We start from the raw sequence: 19,999 nt of genomic DNA, 5'->3' as shown, positions 1-19,999 counted from the left end.
GGAATTGGGTTGCAGAACCAGTCAGAAATCGAAAAACAGAACTGAAGCAAAAGTATTAGCATGACACATTAAATGATGCAAGAATTACACAGCTGGATCCCCGTTTCAGCAAGCTCCACAATCCCTAATTGTTCCTTCTCATTAACTTTACGAATCATTTAGTACAGGGCAACTCTGTTGCCGGCTTTGAAAAGCCCTCTTGAATAATTCAGTCTTGCATAGTTTGTGGAAAGCCAGGAGAGGGGGACGCGTTCCTGACCTCCTCAGGCAGGCTGTTCCATAAAGTGTGGGGCCACAGAAGAAAAGGACGCGTACGGGCAGTTGTTGATCTTGCCAGTTTCCAGGCGGGCACCTGCAGGAGACCTTGCTCCGGCGGGGGGGGGGGGGGGGGGGGGGGGGGGGGGAGACGCCAATGCCCGTCGTCCGTGGCCGGGCACCCGCCCGCCCTGTAAAAGGCCCACATTCAAACCGTAGCGTCTCCAGCTAAAAGATGTCACGTGGGAGTTGTGGGGGCAGACCCTTCTCTGCCCGGAAGCTCGTGCCTGGCCAAACTGGTCCATCAATCAAAGACGCTCATCTAGTGGGCACACGAGACAGGGCCTTTTTGGTAGCAGCCCCAGGATTATGGAACAACCTCCCCAGTGAGGTGGGCCACACACATCCTCCTACGGCACTGCCCAGCAAAAACTCAGTTTAGATGTCGACAAAAAGACGGGCAGAGAGGCAAGTCAACGAAGGCAGAGGGCAGCCTTCCTTCTCTTCCTAAAACTCAGCTTACCACCTTGAGGTTTTGAAATGCGGAGAGGAAACAGGAAACACCCCCCCTTCCCCGTCCCCATCCCTTACCGCAGTCCCTTTGTTGTGACGCTCTGCTGGGGAAGGCAAGGCGGGGAACAGCCTTTCCAGTTCATTCATGTCCAGCTGCTTCCCGTTGGCGTCTGGATCCTCCCTGTCGCTCCGGGCCGATCCGTTCAAGGCCAGCCCGGCGGCGTTCCTCTGGCTTCTGGGGACCTGGGGGGTGGACAGCTGCTCCTGGACGTTTTTACACATTAGCAACCTACGGAGGAGAGAGACGGGGAGCTGAAGCAGAGAAGTTCTGCAGAAGCTACAGAACTGGGAGCCCGACAGGCCTGCCCGGACTATGCCCACCAGGAACTCCCTAACTTGAGAGCGAGAGAGAGAGAGAGAGAGAGAGAGAGAGAGGGGAGGAGGAGGAGGAGGAGGAGGAGATTGGATTTATACCCCGCCCTTCACTTGGAGTCTCAGAGTGGCTTACAAACTCCTTTCCCTCCCCCTCCCCACAACAGACACCCTGGGAGGGAGGTGGGGCTGAGAGAACTCTGACACAAACTGCTCTTTCAGGAACAGCTGTGCCAGAGCTTGCGACTGACCCAAGGTCACATCAGCAGGTGCAAGTGGAGGAGTGGGGAATCAAACCCGGTTCTCCCAGATAAGAGTCCGCACACTTAACCACTACACCAAACCGATTTCCCACAGCCCCTGCTCTGCGCTTGCTCCTCTCTTTGCCCCGCTGGTACGTGTCAATTTCCCACTCGAAGCCCCACGGCCGCATTTTGACCCTATGTCAGCTACGCTGCCATGACTGTGGAGATGTTTTCTAATTGCTTTGCATTCCTTCCCATGCGCTTAATTGCTTCAGAGCTGTAACGCTTATCTTTGATGTTGTACTGGTGGAGAATGTGGTGTCTATCGTCCGTGGGAGCTTCTCCGTTCCCAGTTCGCAACCGTTAGAGAGTCCAACAGTATTCCGCGCGAGGGAGCACGTCCAATTGGGTATTGCTTGAGGGGGGCGCATACAAATGCCCTATATCCTATTATGCACACAGGTGTTTCCTAACAGTGTTCATGTTATCGCATCTATGGCTTTTCAATAAAAGTAAAACATTCCTGGAAGAGTGTACTTAGTTGTTTAGCTGTGGGTCCTGACATTCACAGCTTCGCCAGATTCCCCCCGTGGTTTCGTGATCCTGTTTTTTGAGGATTACAAAAACGTGGGCAAAATTGGGCAAAGCCGCGGGTCAAAATGTGGCCGCGCGGCTTCGAGGGGGGGAGAGGGGGGGCTCAGTGACTTTTCCTGTTGATGGTTTCAGGTGGGGGGCTGTTTTGGTCTGCAGTAGAAGACGAGGAGCACCTTAGGGACCGACAAGATTCCAAGGGCATCGGCTTTCGAGAGTCAGCGCTCCCTTTGTCAGATAACTTTGCTGTATCTGACAACAATTAAAAGGCGATAAGATAGACTGACAGAGGTTAGGTCTGTGAATGGCTGATAGCCATGGGGGCTGAGGGGAACCTCCAGGTTCAGAGGCACTAAACCTCTGAATCCCAGAGCCAGGAGGCTACATTAAGGGAAGGCCTCGGCCTCTATGCCCCGTTGTTGGCTGCCGAGAGGAACTGGTTGGCCACCGTGTGAGACAGGATGCTGGACTTGATAGACCCTCACTGGTCTGATCCAGCAGGGCTCTTCTGATGTTCTTATGAAGGCCTCAGCCTCTATGCCCTGTTGTTGGCCCTCCAGAGGAACTGGCCGGCCACTGTGTGAAACAGGAGGATGGACTAGATGGGCCACTGGTCTGATCCAGCAGGGCTCTCCTTATGTACTTATCAGGGGGAGGCCTCGGCCTCTCTGCCCAGTAGTTGGCCCTCCAGAGCAACTGACTGGCCACTGTGTGAGACGGGATGCTGGACTAGATGGACCCCTGGTCTAATCCAGGAGGGCTCTTCTGAAGTTCTTAGGCTCTATGCCGTGTCATTGGCCCTCCAGAGGAACTGGTTGGCCACTCTGTGAGACGGGAATCTGGACTAGATGGACTACTGGACTGATCCAGCAGGGCTCATCTGATGTTTTTATGAAGGCCTAAGCCTCTATGCCCTGTTGTTGGAACTCCAGAGGAACTCATTGGCCACTGTGTGAGATGGGATGCTGGACTGGATGGACCTTCACTGGTCTGATCCAGCAGGGCTCTTCTGATGCTCTTATCAAGGGAAGGCCTCAGCCTCTGTGCCCTGTTGTTGGCCCTCCAGAGGAAATGGTTGGCCACTGTGTGAGACGGGATGTTGGACTGGATGGACCCCTGGTCTGATCCAGCAGGGCTCTTCTGATGTTCTTATCGGGGAAGGCCTCAGTCTTTCTGCCCTGTTGTTGACCCTCCAGAGGAACTGGTTCGCCACTGTGTGAGACGGGATGTTGGACTGGATGGACCCCTGGTCTGATCCAGCAGGGCTCTTCTGATGTTCTTATCGGGGAAGGCCTCAGTTTTTCTGCCCTGTTGCTGGCCCTCCAGAGGAACTGGTTGGCCACTGTGTTAGATGGGATGTTGGACTGGATGGACCCCTGGTCTTACCCAGCAGGGCTCTTCTGATGTTCTTATCGGGGAAGGCCTCAGTCTTTCTGCCCTGTTGTTGACCCTCCAGAGGAACTGGTTGGCCACTGTGTGAGACGGGATGGACTGGATGGACCCCTGGTCTGATCCAGCAGGGCTCTTCTGATGTTCTTATCGGGGAAGGCCTCGGTCTCTCTGCCCTGTTGTTGGCCCTCCAGAGGAACTGGTTGGCTGCTGTGTGAGACAGGATGCTGGACTAGATGGGCCACTGGGCTCTTCTGATGTTCTTCTCAGGGGAAGGCCTCAGACTCTATGCCCTGTTGTTGGCCCTCCATAGGAACTGGTTGGCCACTGTGTGAGACAGGATGCTGGACTAGATGGGCCCTCCCTGGTCTCATCCAGCAGGGCTCTTCTGATGTTCTTTTGAATCGCAGGGAAGAAAAGAGACTTTGCTACAGGTTCTAAAGCAGGTTACTCTATGCCCGAAGCATTCTCTACGGGGTGCTCATCGAACCCCTCCGAGGGAAATCATGCAGCAAGTAGAGTCTGCAGTTTGTTCCGGGGTTTCTGAATGCTACCGCTGGCCTCGCTATCCCCCCCCACTGCCGCCAAAACACGAATGGAGAAGACCGTACCTTCCCCTGTACCCAAACATGAGGAAGAGCACGCAGAAGATGATGCAAGTGACTCCAATATGGATCCCAATGATGATCCCCGTCGCCGAGGTCTTGTTTGCTTGCTCGTCCTTCATGCAGTCACAGGGTGGGCTCAGACCTGTGAAGGAAACACAAAGGGTAAGCGAGAGCCGGGGTGGGTGGGACAGGAGGACCCCTCCCTCACTATCCCCGCACATGCTGCCAAGCACTAATAATAATAATTATTATTATCGTATGGCATTGTGTGTATTATAGCCAGGAGATCCTAAGTTTGTCTGGCAGCCTGAAGTTCTCGCTCAGTGGTGGCCAAACTTTCTTACTTTCTTAAAAAAAAATTTTTTTTATTAAAGTTTCAAATACTAACAACAAACTTTGTTACCATTTAGTTAACAAAGCTACATTACAATGTTAACAAATTTTGATTATATAAACAAAACATAGCTATTAATATGACATTACCACTTCATATTTATGAGATAATATAAACTGCAAGTTTTGATTCGAGGTAATATAATCAAAGAATACAAACCATTTTTCATGAAATTATTCGTTTTAAGCATTCCCTGAGCCATTTTCAATTGTGTTGATACCTTATCTGCTATTATTACATCCCATAACTGAGAATACCATTGATGAACGTATGGAACTCTTTGTGTATTCCACTTTTGGGCCAGAATAGTTTTGGCTGAATATAACATCAAGACTAACACTTCAATTTGTTGCTTTGTCAATTTTATATTTGGCCAATAGTTTAATAAAATGGATTCTGGAGACTTAGGAATTTTACAAGTGGCCAAACTTTCTTAACGTAACAGCCACACAGAATAAATGTCAGATGTTTGAGATCCGCAAGACATGAACAAGTATCACACACACACACACATTTTTATTGGAAAATATGCAAATTTGCTATTTATTAATATTAAATTAGACTGTGTGGAAGAGCCGTATGGGGCTCCCGAGCTGCAGTTTGGCCAGCCCTGTTCTAGCTCTTTAAGCGTTATGAACCACCGGGTGGCAAGCTAGACTCATTTTTTGGGCTGAGAGAGGTCTAAAAAGGGCTGTGACTGACCCAAGGCCACCCAGCTGGCTTCATGTCGAGGAGTGCGGAATTGAACCCGGTTCTCCAGATCAGAGTCCATTCGCTCTGAGCCACTGCGCCACGCTGGATCTCTGCCAAGCACTAGCAAGACCCCAATACTGCACCCAGAATTAGAATACGAAGAATGGGGATTTCTGCACCGTTTGTTTGCAGAGAACTGGCTGGACTGAAAGGTGAGGCAAACGGCTGAGAGCCAGGGTGGTGCAGTGGTTACATTGCTGGGTTACGGTCTGGGAGAGCCGGGTTCGAATCCCCACTCTGTCACAGAAGCCTGGGCCAGACACAAACTCTCATCCTAGCCTACCTCGGAGGGCTGTTGTGAGGATCACATTAAGAAGGGGAAGCCAGTTTTGGGTCCCCGTTGGGGAGAAAAGCACTGTATAAATTAAGTAAATAAAATGAATAAATGTTGTAGATCAGACAAGATGACGCGAGGTCAGTCCCCCGTCCAAAAATTATGAAAGGGATGCGTGGAGAGGGGAGCAAGCTGATGCAGTGTTCCTGCTAAGCTGAATTTTTGCTCACAGGACTCTCCACATCTTAGAGGGAGCGATGCTTATGAGACTGGCGGGGTTGGAAAGAATCAAGGAATCAGAAGCAGAGGAGGAACAGGTGAGGCAGACAGACCCGTGAGCAGATCAATCTTGCAAAGTTGGCAAACAGAAAGGAAATGTGAGCAGGGGCAGGGACAGTCCGTGCCTGATCACAGGGCAAAGGAGTGAGGCCAAGCAAACACCTAGAAAAATTCCCAGTGGGTGTTGTGGTTCAAATCTGCCTGGGACTGTTAATTTGGACCGTGTCCCACTTCTGTGCCCTTTTTTGTAATCTTAATTGCTATTAATCTTCCATCTTCAGAGGCATGTACCAGTTCTGGGTTTAAATATTCCTTAGCATATATTGCTGTTCCATTTTTTTTCCTATCATTTACTGCCACAAATATTTCCCCCAATCTTTTACATGTCAAGAATTTTTCATCCCCCTTTTTTATATGGGTTTCCTGCAGACATATTACGTCTGCCTGCAGTTTTATAATTTGATGAAAGGTTCTCCTCCTCTTCTGTGGGCTGTTAAGCCCATTTATGTTGATTGAGAGGATTTTAAATCTTTTAGTACTTTCCATTCTTGCCTATGTTCTGGTTTGCCTTCTTTCTATACTGGAATCGGGTTAGCACTTGCGACGTCATACTTTTCTGCCGTTTGACGTTCCTGTGTGCCACCAGCTGCCCTTTCCAAATTGTTTGCAGAGGAATATCACAACAAACCATTCAAAGGCCCTAGCACTTGCCATGGGAAGGCAACGGAGGAGGATTTATACCCTGCCCTTCACTTGGAGTCCCAGAGCGGCTTACAAACTCCTTTCCCTTCCCCTCCTCACAACAGACACCCTGTGAGGTGGGTGGGGCTGAGAGAGCTCTGACACAAACTGCTCTTTTCCAAGGACAGCTGTGCCAGAGCTTGTGACTGACCCAAGGTCACATCAGCAGGTGCAAGTGGAGGAGTGGGGAATCAAACCCGGTTCTCCCAGATTAGAGTCCGCGCACTTAACCACTACACTGTTAAAAAGGTAAAGGTTCCCTTGCTCGAAAGCCAGTAGAATCCGACTCTAGGGTTGCGGTGCTCATCTCCGTTTCCAAGCCGAAGAGCCAGCGCTGTCCAAAGACGTTTCCGTGGTCATGTGGCCGGCATGACTAAACACCGAGGCGCACGGAACGCTGTTACCTTCCCACCAAAGTGGTCCCTATTTATCTACTTGCAATTTCTTGCTTTCCAACTGCTAGGTTGGCAGGAGCTGGAACTAGAGACGGGAGCTCACTCCATCTTGCGGCACCCGGGTCTCGAACTGCTGAACTGCCGACCTTCCACAGCCTGCAGTTCAGCGTCTCAACCACTTGAGCCACCGCACTACACTGTTAGGAGCGCACATATAAAGAGGCCTTATACAGAGCCAGACCTGTGCTCTATCGAGGTCAGAATGGTCTTCTCAGGATCTCAGGCGGAGGTCTTTCCCATCACCTATTCCCTGGACCTTTAAATGGGAGATGCCGGGGATTGGACCTGGGACCTTTTGTGTGCCAAGCAGATGCTCTACCACTGAGCCATGGCCCCTCTTTACATCTCTACAGGGTCTCAGGCTCCCTGGTCCTTTGAACTAGAGACGCCAGGGATTGAACCTGGGACCTTTTGCATGCCATGCAGATGCTCTGCCACTGAGCCATGCCCCCCCACCCTTCTAAGGGAGGGATCTCAAGTCAAACACTCGGGCTCTCCCAGGGATAACAGAAATCAAGGATCTGAATTCTCTGTCTCTGTGCTTCCCTGGGAAAAAATGGAATCTAGGCTTTCCCCATCTTCGTGCCTAGCCTGCTGTCAGCCAGTTTGGTGTAGTGGCTAGGAGCGCGGACGCTAATCTGGGAGAACTGGGTTTGATTCCCCACTCCTCCACTTGCAGCTGCTGGATGACCTTGGGAAAGCCATAGTTCTGTCAGAGCTGCTCTCTCAAGGACAGTTCTGGAAAGAGCTCTCTCAGCCCCACCTCCCTCACAGGGTTGTGGGGAGGGGAAGGGAAAGGAGTTTGTAAGCCGCTCTGAGACACCTTTGGGTAGTGAAGGGTGGGGTATAAATCCAATATAATAATAATAATAATAATAATGATAATAATAATAATAATATACTTTATTGTCATTGTACAAAGTACAACGAAATTAAAGATGCAATCATTTCTACAACAATATTCATATACACTCACACACCATTCACAACTGTCCCATAACTCCCTTATGGTTCACATAGCAACTTAAAACCACCAATGTCACCCAAATTCCAATTTCATACTGCACTGAAGGCAATAATAGCTCTCGAATAAAAACTGTTTTTTAATCTATTTGTCCTTGCTTTAATTGTCCTATATCTTCTTCTTTGTGAGAACGGCACTGCTTCAGGCTTTCTCCCCCACGCCAGGGCGTTTTATTTATAAGTTTGCAATTGGCTCCACTGCCACAAAAAGCCTAGTCTCAGGAGAGGAAGGATTTGCTTTCAGGGTAAGAACCCGGCCTGGAAACCCCTTAACACTGCCCTCCCATGAAAAGCAAGTGGGGAAAGGAGGAAGGATAACATGCAATTTTGTTGCCTCTCCCCCCCATACCGCAGGATTTGCAAACGTCACATTTTCTCACTGTGGTTGAAGTGCGCAGAGAAGGCCGTGGGGTCTCTTTCCTGTAATGGAAACCGCCCTCTCTGCCATGCATAACAGGACGGCTAACGGTGCCAGGGAACCAGTCCAAAGCAAAGCTGGCGAATCCCCTGCAGGTCCACACCTTAGAGAGCCACAAACAGCAAGCAGGGGAGAACTTCACGGGCACGACGGCGAGAGCCGTTTCCCAAACTCTGCTGGCTTCCGAGGAAACGTGGAAGCAGCGTTGCACAGGTAGGGTTGTCACCTCTGGGTTGAGAAATACCTGGAGATTTTGTGGGGTGCGGTGAAGCCAGGGGAGGGCGGGGTTTGGGGAGGGGAGGGGCCTCAGCATGGTTCAGTGCCATCGAGCCCCCCCTCCAAAGCAGCCGTTTTCTCCAGGGGAACTGAGCTCTGTCGGCTGGAGATGAGCTGTAGAAGCTGGAGATCTCCAGACCCCACCTGGAGCTTGGCAACCCTACGCAGAGGTGGGGGAGAGCTTTGCCTGAAGCAGGGTTTTCAAGGAGAAATTGCAAATGGCTGTGTGCACCAAACCTCTGGGTGATTTCAAGGGAAGCAAAGAGAGTTTTTTCTGCAGCCTTTTGCAGGGGACGCTACAGCCATACTGACCACAATCCCTTACGGCCACCCCACCCCCCCAAGAAAAACAGCCCTCCTAGATTAACATTTCTGTGGGCTCCAGGGTTCCCTCTAAGCTGAGTTAGGGTGAGCTAGCTCAGTTTTTTAGCCTCCAGCCCACACATTTTTGTCTTATCTCAGGAAGGATGGCTCCAGAGCAAACTTAATTTATGCAGTAGCCAAATCGCTCACTCACAACTTTAATGCCAGTAGCTCACAAAGTAGAATTCTTGCTCACAAGATACCACGGCTTAGAGGGAACATTGGTGGGCGCAAGGACTTTCACCCACACAGCATGATTTCTCCAACTCCCCCCTCCCATGGGAGCCCCCAATGACCCCAAAGATTTGGGGAAAACATTTTTGATCTCCCGTGGGAGGGGGAAGGCAAGAAAATCACACTCCACGAGTGGGAGTCCTCGCCCTCATGAAAAAGGTTGTCTGGATCCAACCCTTTTCCTCGCCCCAGAGGCTCTGCCCAGAGCCATCTGTTAACCAGAGAATCCAAACAACAAGGGAAAAAGACTAGTATTACAGAAGTCCTAAATATACAAATTCCACTAGTAGAAAACACTATCAAAGATTGCCAAAACAATATATTAAACAATTATAAAGTTGGTGTTGTCTCAACAACAACATTAGTGCACACCGAAACTGTAATAAGGCATAAGCTCCAGCAGTTCGAAAGCAAGAAATTGCAAGTAGATAAATAGGTACCACTTCGGTGGGAAAGTAACAGCGTTCCGTGCGCCTTGGTGTTTACTCATGCCGGCCACATGACCACGGAAACATCTTCGGACAGCGCTGGCTCTTCGGCTTGGAAACGGAGATGAGCACCGCAACCCTAGAGTCGGACTCGACTGGCTTTCGAGCAAGGGAACCTTTACCTTTACTTTACAATATTTCCACCTTTGAAGATAAGACATAAAGTCCATGGACTCAGTGTAACTTGATAACTTGGTCTGTTGAAACTGCTGAAATCAGGTTCCACTTACACAGCCGGCAAACTGAAGAAGTCGAAGGCAACGCATCTTCCAAGTATCTAGAACAGGCGTCTTTGCAAAGGACTCCTCCTATCAAGTTATCAAGTTATATTGAGTACACGGACTTTATGTCTTATCTTCAAAGGAGGAGATATTGTATCTTATGCCTTGTTACAGCTACAGTCTGCATTAATGTTGCTGTTGTGACACCACCAACTTTGTAATAGTTTAATATATTGTTCTGGCAATCTTTGAATGGTGTTTTCTACGAGTGGAATCTGTTACCCAGGGCCGCTCGGCTGCTCACCTGTCCTTTCGACTGACTCCCGCAGCGACGCAAAGCGAATGGTGGCGTTCCCATCACCGTGCTGGTTGTAGGCCAGGAGCTTGACTTCATACACCACCGAGGGGTCTGGAACACAAATGGCGGAAAAGATGCTGACCCATATTGGAAGCCCCGGAGTCTTTTTTCGGAGCGGGATGATCGGCCGGCACCTCCCCCCGCAAGGCAGTGGCTCGGGAAACATGGCGGCAAGCGTTGGGGCGTGGGCAACCATCGGAGGGGACAGAAGATGGCGTTGGAGAAGTGGGAAAGGGGGAGACTGGGAGAGCTTGGGGTGGGCAACGGGCTTTCCATCACAGGGTCTTCTCAAGGGCGACCCGAGACCAGTCAATGCCTCTCTGACACATCCCTCCACCATATTTAATTATTTTATTCTGTCTATATCATTTATAGCCTGTGGACTCTAATCTGGGGGAAGCGGGTTTGATTCCCCACTCCTCTACATGCAGCTGCTGGTGTGATCTTGGGTCAGTCACAAGTTCTCTCAGAGCTCTTCTCTCAAGAGAAGTCCTCAAGAGCACTCTCTCAGCCCCACCTACCTCACAGGGTGTCTGTTGTGGGGAGGGGAAGGGAAAGGAGATGGTAGGCCGTTCTGAGACTCCTTCGGGTAGTGAGGGGCGGGGTATAAATCCAATCTCCTCTTCTTCAGTTTGGTGTAGTGGTTAGGAGTGTGGACTCTAATTTGGGAGAACTGGGTTTGATTTCTCACTCCTCCACATGCAGCTGCTGGTGTGACCTTGGGTCAGTCACAAGTTCTCTCGGAGCCGGTCTCTCAAGAGCAGTCCTCGAGAGAGCTCTCTCAGCCCCACCTACCTCACAGGGTGTCTGTTGTGGGGAGGGGAATGGGAAGGAGATTGTAAAACGCTCTGAGATTCCTTCGGGTAGTGAAGGGTGGGGTATAAATCCAATCTCCTCTTCTTCTTCTTTTACCTCACAGGGTGTCTGTTGTGGGGAGGGGAAGGGGAAGGAGTCTGTAAGCCGCTCTGAGACTCCTTTGGGTACTGAAGGGTGGAGCATAAATCCAGTCTCTCTCTCTCTCTCGGACTCCAAGCAGATGACACAGAGTGAATCAATACATTGACAGGATGGGGCATGTGGTGAACACCACAATAGCCGTACTCACCCAGGTGAGTGATGTTGTAAGATGTGGCGTTACCGGGCAGCAGGACTGGGCCGGTGAAATGGGACAGGTGAACCCGGCGGTAGTAGAGCTTGAATCCTTTGTGCTGGCCCAGTTTAATGGAAGGCTCCCATACGGCTTGGAGAGTGCTGCTGTTGAGGACTTTAATGAAGAGGGACGGGACGGCCGGCACTGAAAGAAAGCAGTAGAGGAAGAGGCGTCTTGGCAAAGCCCAACCTTCCCTTGGTCCCTTCGAGCCAAGACAGGACGTTTTCAAAGGCCCTTCGATGCGAGGAAAGGCTGAGAGGGGAAAAGATCTTGGGGTCGTAGTGGACAGTTTAATGAACGTGTCAACCCAGCGTGCTGCAGAGGTGAAAAAGGCAAACTCTATGTTGGGGATTATTAGGAAAGGGACTGAGAGTAAAACGGCCGATACTGTAATGCCCCTGTATAGATCTATGGTGCGGCCTCATTTGGAAGACTGTGTTCCGTTCTGGTCCCCGTTATCTCCAAAAGGACATTGCAGAGCTGGGGGAAGGGCAGAGGAGGGCGGCCAAAATGATGAGGGGGTGGAGCATCTTTCCTCTAAGGAAAGGCCGAAGAGTTTGGGGCTTTTCCGTTTAGAAAAGAGCCGACTAAGGGGAGACGTGGTGGAGGTTCATAAAATTATGCACGGGGTGGAGAGAGTTGAGCAAGAGAAAATTTCCTCCCTCTCCCAAAATACTAGAATTCAAGGGCGTCCAATGAAGCCGATGGGCAGTAGGTTCGGGATGGACACAAGGAAATACTACTTTACACAGAGAGTGGTTAAAATGTGGAATCTGCTGCTAGAGGATGTAGCGATGGCCACGGGAACAGACAGCTTGAAAAGGGGATTTAATAGATTCGCTGAGGATGTCTATCAATGGCTATTAGCCATGGTGACTGAGGGGAACCTCCACATTCAGAGGCACTAATTCTTTGAATCCCAGAGCCAGGAGGCAACCCCTCTCTGCCCTGTTTATTTTTTATTTTATTTATACCTTCGGCTTATATACCGCCCTGACTCCGAAGGTGTTGTTGGCTGTCCAGAGGATCTGGTTGGCCACTGCGTGAGACAGGATGCTGGACTAGATGGACCACTCGTCTGATCCAGCAGGGCTCTAGCTTGGCCACGGAAGCTCCTTGGGGGACCTCTGGCCGGACTCTTAATAACCCAAATGTATGGAATTGGGGAAGGGAGGCCAACTGACAGTACCCCAAGCTCCCTGGAAGAAGGGCAAGGACAGATATTTCTTGGGGTTGTGTGGAGAGGTTAATAAGGGGGAAAGAGAAGGTTGAAATAAAAGAGCAATCTAGGAGCAACTCATCCACCGACTCCATGCCAAGGGAAGCTATCCAGGGTGCTTTCACAGACACACAAACTAAATAATGCACTTTCAATTCTACTTTGTGAGCTACTGGCATTAAAGTTGTGAGCGAGCGATTGGGCTGCTGCATCAATGGGTTTGCTCTGGAGCCCTCCTTCCTGAGCTGAGACAAAAATGTGTGAGCCGGAGGCTAAAAAACTGTGAGCTTAGCTCACACTCACTCAGCTGAGAGGGAACACTGTTTGCGACTGGATTTTGCTGTGTGGAATGGCAAAATCCATGTGCAAACGGTCGCTGGAGTGGACTGAAACGGCATGAGTTGGCATGTGTGAAAATGCCCCGGAATTCTCCAAACCATTCCATGGTTCAAGGGCTTGAGCTGTCTGGACATAGATCCTGCTACTCCTTATTCTTTTCTCATATAGAGCCCCACCCCCTCCCCACACACCAAAATAATCAGAGGAGCGATTCACTCCCAGATACTCCCTGAGGTTATGCCAATATGAATGAAGAGCGGGGGTCTTCACAGAAATCGTAGGTTTGCATCATGGACCCCCACCCCCCAATCGCATCAGGGCAGTTCTGGCCAGTGTTCCCTCTAAGCTGAGTTTGTGTGAGCTAGCTCACAGCTTTTTAGCCTCCGGCTCACACATTTTTGTCTTAGCTCAGGAAGGATGGCTACAGAGCAAACTAATTTATGCAGTAGCCAAATTGCTTGCTCACAACTTTAATGCCAGTAGCTCACGAAGTAGAATTTTTGCTCACATGACTCACAGCTTAGAGGCCCCGTCTTCTGGAAGCTCATCAAGTCTCCCTTATTCCAGCAGGCCTCTGGGGCTGTGGGAAATAGCGGCGTTCTACTTGTAAATGGTAAAATCAGATGTAAAAAGTGGGATATTGATTGACCTTTTCGTCACCTGCGGCTCCTGTGTTGTTTGTTAGGATTCTCGTTTTAGCAGGATTTGTTTTATCGGGGCGAGTGTGCATTTCGAGGAGGAGCCGTGTGCCACCTCGAGGGATCGTCTGAGGCCACACGATGGGGCGGATATGCCAAAACAAATCAATCACTTCTCGAGAGTCACAAGCCACTGCCTGTAGCAGATTTCCAGCCGCCTAGCTGACTTAACAGATTTGCTGCCGGGAAGGCTTTCTTCCCCAAGGGCATGCACTGGAGGTCCCCGTGGGCTACCCCGTCCGACGGCATTTGCAGCTTGGCTGACTGCCCTGAGCCATCTCGTCCTCGATCGCTCCGGATCTCTGCTGAAAGCCTCTCGCGACCTTTCGAGTGTGGTCAGGGCTGCGTGCAAATGCAGGGTAATGGCTATCGGCGACAGCAGCCACCGTCCGGAGAGCCTTGGCTTTAATTTAGAAGGGAAAAAACGCTGTCTCAAGTTTCTAGCCCTTAAGGCTGCAGAATGCCTAGAAGGTATGTGTAGGCAAGGCCTGGTGAAATCTGAGAAGACTAACAGAGGAAGGGATGCGTAGGGTTTCCACAGAAGTCAAAGGGAGACGTTTCAGTACCTTGGATAGCTCACAGCTCCCTCTCATGCAGAAGATATTTTGTAAAATGTGGGCAATTTGCATGATACGTCCAGGGCACAGAATTATGTGTTTCCTGGCACAGAATTTGAGAAGGGAGGGTTAAAGCAGTGAAGCACCGCACTGCCTTCTCTGACTGGCAGTCACTCTCCAAGGACTCAAGACGCACAATTAATGCGATCCCGCAACGTAAATTAAGGATCACGTTGACTGTGCGTTATCTTTGTTATCAACTTCACATGAAAGGACTATGTGTAAAGTAACTTCATTATAAAGCTAAGTAGCCACTATTCACGTGATTGTTTTGTTTCTGTTCTTTTACACTGTAATCCTGGATTGTTTGTCTCTAGGGTCTCAGGGAGGGGCCTTTCCTGCCTGTTATTAAGAACATAAGAGACGCCAATGTTGGATCAGGCCAACGGCCCATCTAGTCCAACACTCTGGGTCACACAGTGTCCAAAAACACCAGGGGCCATCAGGAGGTCCAGCAGTGGGGCCAGGACATTAGAAGCCCTCCCACTGTTGCCCCGCCCCCGACACCAAGAAGACAGAGCATCCCTTGCCCCAGATATATGAACATAAGTGAAGCCAATGTTGGATCAGGCCAATGGCCCATCCAGTCCAACACTCTGTCACACAGTGGCCAGAAATACCAGGTGCCATCAGGAGGTCCACCAGTGGGGCTAGGACATTAGAAGCCCTCCCACTGTTGGCCCCCCCAAGCATCCTTGAGGATCCTTTTAACAGGAGAGTGGCAACATTCGAACCCGGGACCTTCTGCATGCAAAACACGCGCTCTCCCACGGAGCTATGGCCCCTCTTGCTTACCTTCCCCCAGCGTGCTCACCACCATGACGTCAGAGGCCTTGCTTGCACCCCGAGAGGTATACGCCTTGATGTAGAAGCTGTAGCTCGTAGAGGGCTCGAGTTCCGTCACGAGCTGCTGGAAGGTGTTCTTGCTGACGGCCTCCTGGTACTCCATTTCCACGGGGTCTGAAATGGAAGGGAAAGGGCACCGTAGCCATCGCGAGAATCTCTGGCCTTCAGCTTGCGATCTGTTCCTCTGCAGCTGACCCCTTCCCAGGGAAATGGTCCCCGACGTATTACCCGTGAGCACAGTTTGGTGTGGTGGTTAGGAGTGCAGACTCTAATCTGGGAGAGCCGGGTTTGGTTCCCCCACTCCTCCACATGCAGCTGCTGGGGTGACCTTGGGCCAGTCACAAGTTCTCTCAGAGCTGTTCTCTCAAGGGCAGTCCTCGGAAGAGGTCTCTCAGCCCCGCCTGCCTCACAGGGTGTCTGTTGTGGGGAGGGGAAAGAGGAATGTAAGCTGCTCTGAGACTCCTTCGGGTAGTGAAGGGCGGGGTATAAATCCAATCTCCTCCTCCTCCTCCTCCTCTTCTTCTTCCCAACGGCGCCTGCCAACACCGTTCCTGGTGCCTGCTAACTGTTTTTACAAAGTAGATGGGGCCAGGTGGGGGATTTCCCCTGCCAAGCTTATGACGGGCTGGGGGATATTTGATTGGTTGTGCGGATTTTCTAAAGCGTTGTTGTCATGGCTCAGGTGGGGTGTCACCTGACGCTGCCACCACTCTGGTTCCAGGCTCCCTTGAGAAGGCCCAGAGCACCCTCCCAAGACCTTTAGACCTCCCTTTTGGCCGAATAACAGGCGTGAGGACCAGGCAGAGTGAAACAAGGAAAAGGTTTATTTTATAGGAGATCAAACAACAAGGTGCAGAAATATAACAGTAAGTGGGTGAAAAGAAATCAAATGCCCTAACGTGTCTAAATATATACTGTCCCTAGCTCACTATCCCAAGTGACACTAGACTACTCACCCTTCCTTCCTTCCCTGCAGCAGCCTTCCTTCTGGCCCTGCCCTCTGGGAAGAAAGAACAGCTTTTCCTGCTGCTCCAGATCTTTTATTCCAAGCCCTCCTCTTTTCCTATTGGTCAATTTTGGCTCCAAAACCCCTCAGGGGCTTCTGGGAGTTGTAGGCCCAGCCTCACCTACTGCTAGCCAGGCTCCCTGGGCCTAGTAGGCCTCTGGCGGCACAGCCCAGATCATGACAGTTGTTTTGGCGGCAGCTGCCAGCGCCGCACAAGGGTCTTCACTTCACCGGAGGTCAGCAGCAACAGCCATTTTATGGCTGGCTCCGCCTCCTGGGGCAGGCATCTCACCGCAGCCATTGTGTGGCTGAGCCCACCGCATTGCCTCAGAATCCCAAAGGTGCCCACAGGCTTAGAGGATCCGACTAAAAAATCCGGGTTCCAACCCCCACTCCGGCATGAAGATCACTGAGCGGCCTTAGACCAAAAGTGTGGCATAGAGGTTAGCGTGTCTCGGATCTGGGAGGGAGACCTCGGTTCTCGTCTCCACTCAGCCTTGGAGTTCACCCATCAGCCGCTCTCTGCCCATCCTACCTCACAGGCTCGTTGTGAGGATAAAAAGGAGGAGGGAAGAACCATTTATACTGTCCGCCCAGAGAAGAAGGAGAAGAAGAAGAAGAAGGAGAAGAAGAAGAAGAAGAAGAAGACACGTTGTCTTACGGCTCCATTAAAATTTTTTAAAAGGGATCACCGTAGGTCCCCTTACGTGGAGAAGTTAACCACCTTTTTTTACAGCTTTTACAGCTTTAAGATTCCAACCCACAGGGCTATTTTTGGGCAGGAACGCACAGGAACGGAGTTCCGGCTGGCTTCCAAGTTGGCCACACCCAGCAGGAACTCATTAGCATAATAGGCCACACCCAACAGCAGAAACTCATTAAGATTGGCTACATTAGGGGTGTGTGGCTTAACATGCAAAGGAGTTCCTGCTACAAAAAAGCCCTGGGTTTGGACAACAAACAAGGTAAACAGAATAAGAAGCAAAAGGTGGGTGTGGCTGGATGACCACACTTCTGGTAACATGGGGGTGTGGCCTAATATGCCAATGAGCGGTGCTGTCGGGTGTGGCCCAATATGCTAATGTGTTTCTGGTGTTGCGTGTGGCCTATTATGCTAATGAGTTCCTGCTGGGGTTTTTCTACAAAAAAACCCCTGCCAACCCACGCCCTCAATGATCAGGACAGGACGTTTCTTTGGTATCCCTGTGCCCCTTATGTTTTGTTTTTGTGACTTGGGGGAAGTAGGTGATTTAGGACATTATATTCTCAGTTGCCTATGGCGCGAAGCTCCTAGGTTAAAGTATATCATTTCAATTCTTCCGCCGTGTAATGGACTTTCCGATTTGGATTTGGTCAAATTTTTACTCTCGGACCTTGAGCACTGTGTTTCTAGTAGAATGGCGTTATTTGCCTTGGCAACAAGAAAAATCAGAATGAGTTTAGTATTTAATGCAAAGTAGAAAGAGTACAGGGTATAATGTAAGATACTGATATTTGTATTGTTTACGTTATCATTTTATAGTCTGTATTTTCCTCCAACTTTGATGTGTTATGTTATGTTATGGCCTATGGCTAAGACAATAAACTTATCTATCATTAAGGGGAAGAAGAAGGTGAAGAAGAAGAGGAGGAGGAGGAGGAGGAGATTCGATTTATACCCTGCCCTTCACTACCTGAAGGAGTCTCAGAGCAGTTTACAATCTCCTTTCCCTTCCCCTCCCCACCACAGACACCCTGTGAGGTAGGTGGGGCTGAGAGAACTCATTCGGGAACTGCTCTTGAGAGAACAGCTCTGAGAGAACGTGTGACTGACCCAAGGTCACCCCAGCAGCTGCATGTGGAGCAGTGGGGAATCAGACCCGGTTCTCCCAGATTAGCGCCCGCGCTCCTAACCACTACGCACAAAACTGGCTCTCAGAGGAAGGGTACCTCACAAATGTGAGCAGCAGTCAGGGTCCTTGGCACACTAAAACCCCACTTTCCAAGATCCTCTGCTTGGTGGGGCTCCTGCTCCCCCTTGGATCGAACCAGGGCAAACGCTCCATAGCTATGGCTGCCATTCTGGTTCCCGCCCCGCCTGCTCCCGCCCTACCTGTCACTCTCCGTATGTGCAGGACGTAGCCAATGATCTCCTTGGTATTCTGCAGTGGCTCGCTCCATGACACTTGGACGGCTGTCGCCGAGACGGTCGTGGCTTTCACCTTCTGGGGCGGGCCGGGCAGCCCGTCGGCCCACAGCACCGTCAGCCTGGCACTGGCTTGCGTGGACCCGGCGCTGTTCTCGGCGATGCATTGGTAGATGGCCTCGTCTCCCTGGCTGATGCCGTAGATGGTCAGCGTGCTGCAGGGGTGGGCGGAGAAAGAGAAGCAGAGACAGGCTGAGCGGAGTGCTTTCTAGCAACGGCCCTAGGAATCGCTGGTGGTTCCACAACCCTCCTCTTCCTCCACCGCCCCACTAGCCAGGCCACATCTAGGTTAATCCTTCCCGAGTCTGAAAACGAAATGCTAAGTCTGCTAGGCTGCTTAGGGAGGATTTCACTACCTCCTTCCCCACCCCGGCTGACTTTGGCGGGGAAAAGAGAAGACCGTAAACCGGGGGGGTCGAACTCATTTGTTATGAGGGCCGGATCGGACATAAATGAGACCTTGTTGGGCTGGGCCATGTGTGTGTGTCATAAAATATGATGCCAGGTAGTGGAGATATCAACTTTATAAAGGACACAAATACAAAGGTTGGGGTTTTTTTTTAACTTAAAATAAAAACATGCCAAAAACATGAGCACTCTTGCAATATTTTGTTGATTTAAACAGTGTCTGATAACTGACACCTCTTGCTCTGAATTATTGCATCAAAATGTCTGTGCTGTTGCGATCGTGAGTATCCTGCTCAGGTGTGTATCCGTAAGCTGCAAACCTACGATGAGGCAGCAGCAGCAGAACTGGAAGAAGAAGCAGAAGACAGCCAGTTCCACTGCGGGCCTGATAGAAGCCTTCTGGGGGGCCTGATCCGGCCCCCGGGCCACATGTTTGACACCCTGGGCTAAATGTCCCTCTGTCAGCAGTGCTGATTTTGTGAACTGAGGCAGATCGTGAGAGGGAGGGCAAGAAGGGTTGCCTCAGTGCTTAGTTCTTGTGGCCCTTTCTTACACGCCCAGGGAAATGCCGATTGTCACTTTGGGGTCAGGAAGCCATTTTCTCCAGGCCAGTTTGGCTGGAGATCTGGGAGGTTTTTTGTCATCTTTTGGGCATGGAACAATGGTCACTGGGGATGTGGGGGGGGGAGGTATTTGTGAATTTCCTGCATTGTGCAGCGGGTTGGACCAGATGACCCTTGGAGGTACCTTCCGACTCTATGATTCCATGAGTCTAAGTGAATAAGAGTCTAAGCTCTGATCAGAACTACGGCTTGCCCAAGGCCATCCAGCCAGGTGCAAGTGGAGGAGTGGGGAATCAAGCCCGGTTCTCCCAGATTAGAGTCCGCCGCACTTGACCACGACACACAAACTGGCTTAGGAACATTAAGAATATCAGGAAACATTAGAAAAACATTTGATGGCGCCAAAATGAATACCGTAGGCATTACTGGCCCACAAGCCAGAAAAGGCAAGGGGGGGGGGAGTGCCAGATAAGAGGGTACCTGCTGTTGTCCTGAACCCAAAGCCTGGGGAAACATCTCTGTCTTACATGCCCTATGGAACTACATAAGGTCCTGCAGGGCACACAGATTGTTGTTGTTGTTGTTGTGTTATAGGTGTTGTATTTGGTGTAGTGGTTAAGTGCGCGGACTCTAATCTGGGAGAACCGGGTTTGATTCCCCACTCCTCCACATGCAGCTGCTGGATGACCTTGGGCAGGCCGTAGTTCTGACACAGCTG

General features: G+C 50.6%; 1 protein-coding gene across 1 annotated transcript in view; it reads right to left on the bottom strand.

Moving 5' to 3' along the window:
- IGDCC3 (immunoglobulin superfamily, DCC subclass, member 3) overlaps window positions 1-19,999 on the bottom strand; it is a 176,516-nt gene that overhangs the window by 718 nt on the left and 155,799 nt on the right. The window contains exons 10-15 of the mRNA XM_015427137.1: window positions 18,218-18,465; window positions 15,069-15,233; window positions 11,356-11,544; window positions 10,197-10,301; window positions 3,977-4,115; window positions 847-1,057 (exon numbers count right to left, since the gene is read on the bottom strand). Of these exons, the coding sequence (XP_015282623.1) occupies window positions 847-1,057; window positions 3,977-4,115; window positions 10,197-10,301; window positions 11,356-11,544; window positions 15,069-15,233; window positions 18,218-18,465 (1,057 nt within the window). The remainder of the gene's footprint in view (window positions 1-846; window positions 1,058-3,976; window positions 4,116-10,196; window positions 10,302-11,355; window positions 11,545-15,068; window positions 15,234-18,217; window positions 18,466-19,999) is intronic.

Source organism: Gekko japonicus, unplaced genomic scaffold (genome assembly GCF_001447785.1).
Source record: "Gekko japonicus isolate JY-2015 unplaced genomic scaffold, Gekko_japonicus_V1.1 scaffold639, whole genome shotgun sequence".
Taxonomy (NCBI): domain Eukaryota; kingdom Metazoa; phylum Chordata; class Lepidosauria; order Squamata; family Gekkonidae; genus Gekko; species Gekko japonicus.
The sequence above is the reverse complement of the archived record's forward strand: the minus strand, read 5'-3'. Positions and strand labels throughout refer to the sequence as shown.